The sequence below is a fragment of the Ostrea edulis genome, chromosome 10, assembly GCF_947568905.1.
Source record: "Ostrea edulis chromosome 10, xbOstEdul1.1, whole genome shotgun sequence".
Classification (NCBI taxonomy): Eukaryota; Metazoa; Mollusca; class Bivalvia; order Ostreida; family Ostreidae; genus Ostrea; species Ostrea edulis.
In genome coordinates this window covers 4,432,124-4,445,195 of record NC_079173.1, presented here as the reverse complement: position 1 = coordinate 4,445,195, position 13,072 = coordinate 4,432,124, and the positions used below count along the sequence as shown (strand labels likewise).

General features: G+C 34.7%; 1 protein-coding gene across 28 annotated transcripts in view; it reads right to left on the bottom strand.

The window, feature by feature from the left end:
* Positions 1-13,072, bottom strand: part of LOC125666546 (leucine-rich repeat-containing protein 15-like) — a 68,340-nt gene that overhangs the window by 18,628 nt on the left and 36,640 nt on the right. For 18 of the 28 annotated variants that reach the window (XR_008799222.1, XR_008799221.1, XR_008799227.1 and 15 more), the window contains 3 exons: positions 12,620-12,691; positions 7,649-7,720; positions 1,483-1,554 (listed from right to left, as the gene is read on the bottom strand). Coding sequence is in view for 5 of the 28 variants with exons in the window: in XM_056151721.1 (XP_056007696.1) it covers positions 1,483-1,554; positions 7,649-7,720; positions 12,620-12,691 (216 nt within the window). In the remaining 23 variants the exon portion in view is untranslated. The remainder of the gene's footprint in view (positions 1-1,482; positions 1,555-7,648; positions 7,721-12,619; positions 12,692-13,072) is intronic. The other 10 variants (XR_008799224.1, XR_008799223.1, XR_008799237.1 and 7 more) reach the window with 4 other exon arrangements.

The window sequence follows — 13,072 nt, the reverse complement described above, 5'->3', positions numbered from 1 at the left end:
CCCTTCTAAAACCAAAGCGTTTCGTTCTCGATAAGAAACGTTCCGTTCTTGCTGAGAACTGTTAAGACTGTTTAGCGTCCCTTCCCCGTCATAATTCCATTGGTACGCTTCGTTTTGTTTTGATGCATAGACATTAATAACTGTTTCATTGGATGAGAAGTTCTTGAAAAATTAAATTATCTGAATCAATGGTGTTTCATGAAGTTGTATGTACCATCACTGAAATGGAATAAAATGTCTGGAGGGGGGGGGGGTTCTCTTCGATAAAACTTTGCTACCTCTTTTCCTATTACTACTGAATTACATATTGGTATCACACATTGGCTTATCAAAATCAATATGCGACAGAAAAGATACACAGTTCAATTATATTCAGAATAACCTTCTGCAACCAATAAAATTGCATGAGATCATATATATTATCAATTTAGTTCAGAAACAAGAAAACTACGAGTCTGTTTAGACCAACAATCACCCAACAAGGGTCTCAAAAGATAACATTTTGAACTGCCAACGATTGAGGACATCCCAACTCGTATGTTTGGCGCAGAATTCATCATCAAACTTCATTGCAACCATGGACACTGTCAAATAACATTGGAAAATGAAAGATGAAGATAACGAGCAGCGATCTATAAGCAATATAAAATAGGAAGTTGGGCAAACATGGATCGTTGGACACACCATAGGTGTGATCTGGTGCCTAGGAGGAGTAAGCGCACCCTGTCGACCTGTCACACCCGCCGTGAACCCTATATCTTGATCAGGTAAACGGAGTTATCCGTAGTAAAAATAAGTGTCTTTTGTATTGCTTATAGGATTACAAAGTTGGTAGCTGTTCATTGTCTTCATATGTCTCTATCGGTATGAAACACGTCAGACAGTATTTGACCTGATGACAAGTTCTACTGGCAAACCAGTTCGTTATATCGACCATAGACTTTAAACGAGATTGTAGAACCCCGGCATCATCAACTTCTTTGTCAGAAGCCTGCCTCAATTTAAAAACTGATTATACGTAGAACAAGCTCTTGTATATCGAATCAGTGGAGATATATAAACATCACATGCAGGTGGTGATGGAATATTGCTACATAAATATTGGAAGTTGAAGCTGAAAGCATCCCGTTTGTCATTAAGTGGAGTTATTTCTAAGTTTGCCGTTAATATCTACTTTCAATAAAATATCTAAGTATGAAGTAGAAGTGGGCGACTCTGTGGTGTCTTTTAATTCGAGTTCACGGTGATATATATTGAATCGACATATGAATTAAACTTATCATTGTTAATAGATAATACTTCGTTGATATATCTAAATGTCGAATTGTATATAGACGCAAACGGAGACATATGATCAAAAGGAATGATAAATTCGAAAATAGCAGCAATAGAGATAAGCAAGAGCGGTGAATTAAATAAAGTATATATATATATATATATATATATATATATATATATATATATATATATGAGAATACTTATAGTTCATTTAACTTCCCCAAGCCGTCAAAGATTCCATCCGGTAACACTGCTATTTGAGTCTCTATTAAGGATCTGAATAACAGATACAGTGATTAAGTATACGAGTCCACAGCAAGGAAAATGTGAGGATAACCAACAGTGACCACCCCCATACAATACAACTATAAGATAACCAACAGTGACCACCCCCATACAATACAACTATAATATAACCAACAGTGACCACTCTCATACAATACAACTATAAGATAACCAACAGTGACCACTCTCATACAATACAACTATAAGATAACCAACAGTGATCACCCCCATACAATACAACTATAAGATAACCAACAGTGACCACCCCCACACAATACAACTATAGGATAACCAACAGTGACCACCCCCATACAATACAACTATAAGATAACCAACAGTGACCACCCCCATACAATACAACTATAAGATAACCAACAGTGACCACTCTCAAACAATACAACTATAAGATAACCAACAGTGACCACTCTCATACAATACAACTATAAGATAACCAACAGTGACCACCCCCATACAATACAACTATAAGATAACCAACAGTGACCACCCCCATACAATACAACTATAAGATAACCAACAGTGACCACTATCATACAATACAACTATAAGATAACCAACAATGACCACTCTCAAACAATTCCACTATAAGATAACCAACAGTGACCACTCTCATACAATACAACTATAAGATAACCAACAGTGACCACTCTCATACAATACAACTATAAGATAACCAACAGTGACCACCCCCATACAATACAACTATAAGATAACCAACAGTGACCACCCCAACACAATGCAATTATAAGATAACCAACAGTGACCACCCCCATACAATACAACTATAATATAACCAACAGTGACCACCCCCATACAATACAACTATAAGATAACCAACAGTGACCACTCTCATACAATACAACTATAAGATAACCAACAATGACCACTCTCAAACAATACAACTATAAGATAACCAACAGTGACCACTCTCATACAATACAACTATAAGATAACCAACAGTGACCACTATCATACAATACAACTATAAGATAACCAACAGTGACAACCCCCATACAATACAACTATAAGATAACCAACAGTGACCACCCCCACACAATGCAATTATAAGATAACCAACAGTGACCACCCCCATACAATACAACTATAAGATAACCAACAGTGACCACCCCCATACAATACAACTATAAGATAACCAACAGTGACCACTCTCATACAATACAACTATAAGATAACCAACAATGACCACTCTCAAACAATACAACTATAAGATAACCAACAGTGACCACTCTCATACAATACAGCTATAAGATAACCAACAGTGATCACCCCCATACAATACAACTATAACATAACCAACAGTAACCACTCTCATACAATACAACTATAAGAAAACCAACAGTGATCACCCCCATACAATACAACTATAAGATAACCAACAGTGACCACCCCCACACAATGCAATTATAAGATAACCAACAGTGACCACCCCCATACAATACAACTATAAGATAACCAACAGTGACCACTCTCATACAATACAACTATAAGATAACCAACAATGACCACTCTCAAACAATACAACTATAAGATAACCAACAGTGACCACTCTCATACAATACAACTATAAGATAACCAACAGTGACCACTCTCATACAATACAACTATAAGATAACCAACAGTGACCACCCCCAAACAATACAACTATAAGATAACCAACAGTGATCACCCCCACACAATGCAATTATAAGATAACCAACAGTGACCACCCCCATACAATACAACTATAAGATAACCAACAGTGACCACTCTCATACAATACAACTATAAGATAACCAACAGTGACCACCCCCATACAATACAACTATAAGATAACCAACAATGACCACTCTCATACAATACAACTATAAGATAACCAACAGTGACCACTCTCATACAATACAACTATAAGATAACCAACAGTGATCACCCCCATACAATACAACTATACGATAACCAACAGTGAGCACTCTCATACAATACAACTATAAGATAACCAACAGTGACCACTCTCATACAATACAACTATAAGATAACCAACAGTGACCACTCTCATACAATACAACTATAAGATAACCAACAGTGACCACTCATACAATACAACTATAAGATAACCAACAGTGACCACTCTCATACAATACAACTATAAGATAACCAACAGTGACCACTCTCATACAATACAGCTATAAGATAACCAACAGTGACCACCCCCATACAATACAACTATAAGATAACCAACAGTGACCACCCCCACACAATACAACTATAACATAACCAACAGTAACCACTCTCATACAATACAACTATAAGATAACCAACAGTGATCACCCCCATACAATACAACTATAAGATAACCAACAGTGACCACACTCATACAATACAACTATAAGATAACCAACAGTGACCACTCTCATACAATACAACTATAAGATAACCAACAGTGACCACCCCATACAATACAACTATAAGATAACCAACAGTGACCGCCCCCATACAATACAACTATAAGATAACCAACAGTAACCGCCCCCATACAATACAACTATAAGATAACCCACAGTGACCACCCCCATACAATACAACTATAAGATAACCAACAGTGACCACCCCCACACAATGCAACTATAAGATAACCAACAGTGACCACCCCCATACAATACAACTATAAGATAACCAACAATGACCACCCCCATACAATACAACTATAAGATAACCAACAGTGACCACTCTCATACAATACAACTATAAGATAACCAACAATCACCACTCTCATACAATACAACTATAACATAACCAACAGTGACCACTCTCATACAATACAACTATAAGATAACCAACAGTGATCACTCTCATACAATACAACTATAACATAACCAACAGTGACCACTCTCATACAATACAACTATAAGATAACCAACAGTGACCACTCTCATACAATACAACTATAAGATAACCAACAGTGACCACTCATACAATACAGCTATAAGATAACCAACAGTGACCACCCCCATACAATACAACTATAAGATAACCAACAGTGACCACCCCCACACAATGCAATTATAAGATAACCAACAGTGACCACCCCCATACAATACAACTATAAGATAACCAACAGTGACCACCCCCATACAATACAACTATAAGATAACCAACAGTGACCACTCTCATACAATACAACTATAAGATAACCAACAATGACCACTCTCAAACAATACAACTATAAGATAACCAACAGTGACCACTCTCATACAATACAACTATAAGATAACCAACAGTGATCACCCCCATACAATACAACTATAAGATAACCAACAGTGACCACTCTCATACAATACAACTATAAGAAAACCAACAGTGATCACCCCCCATACAATACAACTATAAGATAACCAACAGTGACCACTCTCATACAATACAACTATAAGATAACCAACAGTGACCACTCTCATACAATACAACTATAAGATAACCAACAGTGACCACCCCATACAATACAACTATAAGATAACCAACAGTGACCGCCCCCATACAATACAACTATAAGATAACCAACAGTAACCGCCCCCATACAATACAACTATAAGATAACCAACAGTGACCACCCCCATACAATACAACTATAAGATAACCAACAGTGACCAGCCCCACACAATGCAACTATAAGATAACCAACAGTGACCACCCCCATACAATACAACTATAAGATAACCAACAGTGACCACTCTCATACAATACAACTATAAGATAACCAACAGTGACCACTCTCATACAATACAACTATAAGATAACCAACAGTGATCACTCTCATACAATACAACTATAAGATAACCAACAGTGACCACTCTCATACAATACAACTATAAGATAACCAACAGTGACCACTCTCATACAATACAACTATAAGATAACCAACAGTGACCACCCCCATACAATACAACTCCTATAAGAAAAACAGAATTAAGATTTGGGCAAATACGGACCCTGTGCCTAGGAGGAATAAACATCTTCTCTTGTATCAAATGAGACTATTTCCTTCACATTCTTGTTTAAAATCATAATCTATATCAGCTTCCTTCATCAATCTGTTAAGTTGCCCATGCAATTTTGACACTCTTTATTGGGAGAATAAATGCCTGTTTACAATATAAACTTTGCATAAACATGAGGAATAATTCTAGTTATTTTTGTCTGACTTAAAACATTCCCGTCATATCAGAGTGTTGTTCGATTCCCTTTTATCTGTCTGTACATTTTTTAAAAACATTGTTAACTGATTTTCAATTGCTCTTTCAAAAACTTTTGATATTGCAGGAAGAACACTAACAGGTCTATAGTTGCCTTTCTCTAATGAACTATCCAGAAAAATTCCAAGCTATCTCTGTTGGAAATAAAACACACAATGAAAACATAGTTTTTGATTTAGATGGAATAAAAATTTCATGTGATGAAGAAATAAAATTGTTGGGCATTACAATTGATTTTAAACTTTCTTTCAACACACATATTACCAATATTTGTAAAAAGGCAGCAAGGCAATTAAATGTTCTTAAACGAATAGGCAAACATCTTAGCAAATTAGGTAAATTAACCATATATCATTCATTTATTATGTCAAATTTTAGTTATTGCCCGTTGACATGGTACTTCTGCACTGAACAAAACAACTGCAAAATTGAAAAGATTCAGGAAAGAGCTCTGAAGTTTATTTATGGTGACTATAAAAGTACTTACGAAAACTTATTAAAACAATCTAAATTGCCTTCACTAAAAACCAGAAGAATGCGAATAGTTTTAGAAACTTTTAAAATTATCAACAAAATGTCCCCACTTTTTTTTACAAGATCTAGTTGTTTTAAAAAACCATTCATACAATTTTAGATATACAAATACAGCGGAAGTACCAAGACCTAGAACAACCTTCTACGGGATTAAATCTTTTAGATATGAGGCAGCAAAGCTCTGGAACTCTTTGCCAAACGAAGCAAGAAATATTACATCATATAATCTATTCTCAAATTATATTCAAAATTGGTGTGGGGAATTAAATTGTAAATGCAGCTCATGCAGACTCCAGCCTCTCCTGCCTAAATCTTAACGTTTTGATCCAACTTCTAACTATACTTCAAAGCTGACATGTACAAATTTAACTGTATTATTTTTACTCTGCTCTGTCTCTTAGGTATGCATATTTATTTAGTCTATGTATATATCCATATTTTTGTTTTTGTTGCAAACTTTGTTTCCTGCTGTGCATCTTAATATAGCTAGTCCCTGTATATATATATATATATATATATATATATATATATATATATATGCATGACTTGTGATGTCTGTATATATGTATGCGTCCTGTTTTATTTCAAATTTCTGTTTTTTATGTCTATGCATGCAATTATATATCATTAATGCTTTGTGTTTTTATGCTATATAGTCGGTTAAAGAGCTCTTAGCTCATGTTTATTGTTACCTGTATATAATTCCGACTTTAAAAATTACTTACTTACTTACAGGAACATATTCTTTAACAAGTGCTTATGGTATATTTTATTTCATTGCTTGATATCTATAATATTTTAATTTTGTATGAAAGGGGAGAGACACCTCTGGTATATCCTGTGTATGCCGAAATCTTAGTTCTGTATTCCTTATAGGCGTTGTATTTTGTATTGCTTATATGAAATTATGTTCGTTATCTTCACCTTTCCATACATTAATTTCATCAAACCATATAGTATCATTGACGTGAAGCATACTTATCAAGCTGACAACAGAGATAATTAATCAATTAATTCAACCTCAATGGTCAATTTCAGAAATTTCTAAAGGGAATCAAATAATGATAGAGTGAGGTGAAGAGAGATAGAGATACACAGTCTTGATATTGATTATGTGCCCCCCTTTCCTGGTAATGCGACACATGTTATAGCAATATTTAACATTTAAATGTTATTGATCTCATGTTTCGTAAGATTACCTCAATATATGTCATTGTTATCTTCACCGTTGCATACAGGTATTATTCAGTTGTCATACAAATAAACAGATTCCATAAAGAGGAACTTACAGATGGTTTAGATTCACCAAAGCGTCAAAAATCCCATCCGGAAATGTTGCTATTCCATTGTTGAACAAGTATCTGAATAATGATAAAGAAATCGTCATTAACCTTAATTCATCAACACTGAAAGTATTAAAATAGATTGTGTGTCTAGGGTCCGTGTTTGCCCAACTATCTATTTTGTATTGCTTGTAGGAGTTATGAGATTGCTGACTGTTCGTTATCTTCACCTTTCATGTCTACAATTTTAAAATTACTTTTCCAGTACTATTCAAGGTAATCTTATCAAATAAATCTTGACCTAAAAGATAAATTCCATCATGATGAATAATCAGTAGAAATGAATAATCAGTAGAACATTGTGTACAACTGTACACGTAATAAGCTGTAGGAGTTACTTTATATAGCTATTTAGTATATATTGTGGATCTTTGGCGGTTCGATTTTGAATAAAACGTCATTTTGTATTGCTTTACATTCAGAATCAATCACAAACAGTTTTTGCTATCATATTGTGTATTTCAACAATGAGATGTAATTGAAGTATAGCATGAAAGACTCAAAGTTTACTTTCTTGTAACATTTACTTGTTACTATCGGGTAATATATATCACGATGAAAAATCCTAACTAATCAGTTATTGAACACTCCAAAGCTTCCAGTCGCTTAATTGCAATATAGTTTTACAGAGCGAGTGGGGCTATATTGTAAATCAATTTTTATTCGCGTGAGAGAAAATTTTACGAGGTTCACGAGCAGCTATTCATCGCGAATTTTTCCCTCCAGACCTTTAATGTTTCTTGAATGTTTAAGATTATCTTGGTCGTGAAATTTAGTCGCATCGAACCTGTTAAACACTGGTAAATAACGAAATAAAATCATCGCGAATAAAGATTTGTTCACAGTATATAAATGCACAGTCCCGAAATACCTTACGATGGGAAAGGAATTTCACCGCATGCTTTTGTTTTCAGGGGTAAAATGATTTTTTTTTTTTATAAATAGCCTTAATACTTGAGGTAATGAAGAAAATTGGAACTCCACAAAATTTTAGATAAGGTTCCGAATTCAGTTATTATTAACCCATTAATCAGTTGCTGTCTTGACTTCCCCCTGAGTTGACTTTCATACCACTGGACTTTCGACTTCCACAGTCATTTGCATATTAAGAAATGTCACAAACAATAATAAAGACGACACGGACAATATTTAGAACATTATAGTAGTTCAGATGAAGGAAACATTCCAGTTTCATTTTTTCAATAAATAATTTTAAATTGAAGCTGCCACAAATAGGGACAAAACGTAGATGTTAAATAGAATAAAATGCAGCATAATCTCTCAACTTTTTTTTTCAAATTTACATCAAGTTTCCTGGAATGAATAAAACACAAACCTTAATATTCTAGGGATGTTGAAATATATATCAAACTTTGAAAATTAAGATAATTTACACTTTCATAATTTTTAGCTATCTCGTCGATGCATGAATTTGCAGTTTTGGGTAGGGTAGATGTAAATAGGAAACAAAACAAAGCTTTTGAATGATGTTCAAAATGAAGCTGTGAGGACAATATTCCCGAATATAAACTGGGAGGGACACCATTAGATATTGTATTTTATTGATAAAGCAGATGTCAGATTGCCAAAGTCAATACAGCTTTACTTTAGTGTGTGGGATGAATGGCGAAAAAGATATGGTAAAAATATAAACAAAATCACTGTAATCTGATCTGGGTTATATAGTAATTGACCAATCACCAATCCAGTACTGACATATTTTGTGTAATTTCAGGTGGAGAGAGGTTTTTATCAACAGTAGATATGTGGAAATAGATAAATTTTCCGTAGAGTATCAATGTACTCTATACCTCACAATGTACTCTATACCTCACAATGTACTCTATACCTCACAATGTACTCTATACCTCACAATTTATCCTATACCTCACAATGAACCCTATACCTCACAATGTAGTCTATACCTCACAATGTACTCTATACCTCACAATGTACTCTATACCTCACAATGTACTATATACCTCACAATGTACTCTATACCTCACAATGTACTCTATACCTCACAATGTACTCTATACCTCACAATGTAATATATACCTCACAATGTAATATATACCTCACAATGTACTCTATACCTCACAATGTACTCTATACCTCACAATGCATATATTTTCAATGCTAATATTGTATAAGATATTTGGATATTTAAAATCAGTATATTAAGTCAGCTGTAACCATACATTAAGTTGACAACATTATCGATTCTTAACATAAGAGACGTGTTAATCCCATTTAATGTAACATTACAGGTAATTTAATGTACAGGTTTTAAAAGTTGAAATCAAGAATACATTAAACGCATTTTTTGTGGAACTCAACATAAATGAAATAGAGCAAATTTTTAATTCAACACATATTTAAGCAAAAATATCAAACATTTGAAATTGAAGTTTTCAACGATGTATCATTTTTGGAGATGACAAATCTAGTGCTAAAATAGACATGATATCTGATGAATGTTAATTTCTCAACTTGTACATCACAAAAAGTTTTCTTTAAAAGTAAAACATAAATTCCATCTTTTTTACACAATTGGTAGATTCTTTCTTTGAAAATATTTCAAACAACAAATCCTCTTTCGGATAGACATTTAAATCAGAAAGACTTATTTCCTTATGAAATTTTAATATAATTAAATGCACTACAAAAGGAATCATTTTAGGATAAAAACCACCCAGTAGGGGATGCTTACGCCTGATAGGCACATGATCCTACCTCTGGTATGTCCAGGGGTCTGTGTTTGCCCAACTCTATTTTGTATTACTTATAGGAGTTATGAGATTAATCACTGTTCGTTATCTTCGCCTTTATGGGAGTTATGAGATTGATGACTGTTCGATATTTTCGCTTTTATAGGAGTTATGATATTGATCACTGGTCGTTATCTTCGCCTTTATAGGAGTTATGGGGACCTCCATAGCCGAGTGGTTAGAGTATCGCGCTCAAAATCACGCGGCCTCTCACCTCCGTCGACGCGGGTTCGAATCCCGCTCGCGCCGATAAGTGAGACAGTTTCCCAGTTTACTTTCGGAAGGTCGGTGGTGTCTTCCCAGGTACATTGTATCTGGGCTCTCTCTTCCACCAATAAAAACTGCGCGCCACCAGATAACTGAAAAATTGTTGAGTGTGGCGGAAAACATCTATCAATCAATCAGTATAGGTGTTATGAGATTGATCACTGTTCGTTATCTTCACCTTTATATGAGTTATGAGATTGATCACTCTTCGTTATCTTCGCCTTTATAGGAGTTATGAGATTGATCCCTGTTCGTTATCTTCGCCTTTATAGGAGTTATGAGATTGATCACTGTCCGTTATCTTCGCCTTTATAGAAGTTATGAGATTAATCACTGTTCGTTTTCTTCACATTTATAGAAGTTATGAGATTGATCCCTGTTCGTTATCTTTGCCTTGATAGGAGTTATGAGATTGATCACTGTTCGTTATCTTCACCTTTATAGAAGTTATGAGATTAATCACTGTTCGTTTTCTTCACCTTTATAGAAGTTATGAGATTGATCACTGTTCGTTATCTTCGCCTTTATAGAAGTTATGAGATTAATCACTGTTCGTTTTCTTCACCTTTATAGAAGTTATGAGATTGATCACTGTTCGTTATCTTCGCCTTTATAGGAGTTGTGAGATTGATCACTGTTCGCTAACGTCACCTTTCATCTTCACTTGCCATATCTACATTCTCAACATCATATCTAGCTTCCACTAATTCATCATCAGAAATATCGGAGATCATTCAGATTTAGATCAAAATTTGACTGTGGTCTGTTAATTTCAGTTTTCCATATCTGGTATATGACTTTACATATCTGGTATATGACTTACATATCTGGTATATGACTTTACATATCTGGTATATGACTTTACATATCTGGTATATGACTTTACATATCTGGTATATGACTTTACATGTCATTTATAGCTGTATTGTCACTTCCTTGGGATCTTTGTATTTTAAATGAATTAGAAATATATTTTCTCTATTTTGATTTGCTACTCAGTCTCCAGATACATAATAACCATCACCTGGGACATCATTCTGTAAAGTTCTTTCTATCACAAAATGGACAGTTTTCGGACTTTATCCTTTACATAATATATAGATAGATTTTTATGATTGGTTTAACGTTTATCTCGAGAATATTTCACTCACATGGAGACATCGCCACTACTGGTGAAGGACAGCACAATTTAGGCCTATGCTCGGCGTTTATGACCATTAAGCAGGGAGGGGTCCTTATCGTGTCCCACCTGCTGTGACACAGGACCTCTATTTTTGCGTTCTCATCCGAAGGACCGCCCTATTTAGTCGCCTATTACGACAAGCACGGGCTACTGAGGACCTGTTCTAACCCGGATCCCCACGGGAATATATAAATATATCTAGAATTAATTCCGTATCACTTACATGGGGATATGAAACATAATATTTTTGAAATGTAAATGTTGTTGAATAGCTATGTATATATCATTGTTGATTTACAGAAATGAAGTACTCACTTATCTATCAATAACTAGCTATGAGCTTGTGTAATAGATCACACAGATAAGTTAAATTCTAGGTAAGCATCCACAAACAATAATATTCTGTGATATCAAATAAATGTAGATATTGTGCACTGTGATAATGCAGTTATTATAATTGTTGACAGGATGTAATTGTCGTGTGAAGTAAATAGCAGAAGTTTCTCACGGGAAACCTATACGGGTAGATTAAGATATAGAGAACTAAAAGTGATTTTGTGTCGTTCATTTAGTGATATGAAATAAGAAATGCCATTTTGAAACCCAACGGTTCTTGATCACTATTTGCTAAGAATATCATCAATATGTGAATATTGTTAAGTTATCCTACTTGTAGATACAATCATATATACTTACAACACACGTAAATTCACCAAGCGGTCAAATATTCCATCTGGTAACGTTGTTATGAGATTTTCGGCAAGCGATCTGAATGAATAAAGATATATCGGTTAACATGAACTCACCAGCACTGAAGTGTAGGAGTCCATAGCAATCTATTAAACTTGAAAATATTGAGTAAATTCTTGGTCCCGATACCTCGCAGAATGCTGATAGGCTAAGATAACGAACAGTTATCAATCTCATAACTCCTATAAGCAATACAAAATAGAGGATTTGTCAAACACAGACCCCTGGATATACCAGATGTGGGATCGTGTGCTTAGGGGGGAGTAATCACCCAATGTCGACCCTGAGCCCTTCAACCTGATCAAGCTCATTCAGTTGGTTCATTTACTGCATCATGGTTCTCAAACGAACCACATTTTGTGGTAAAATCTGATATCAAATGTATGTAGTATATACCCG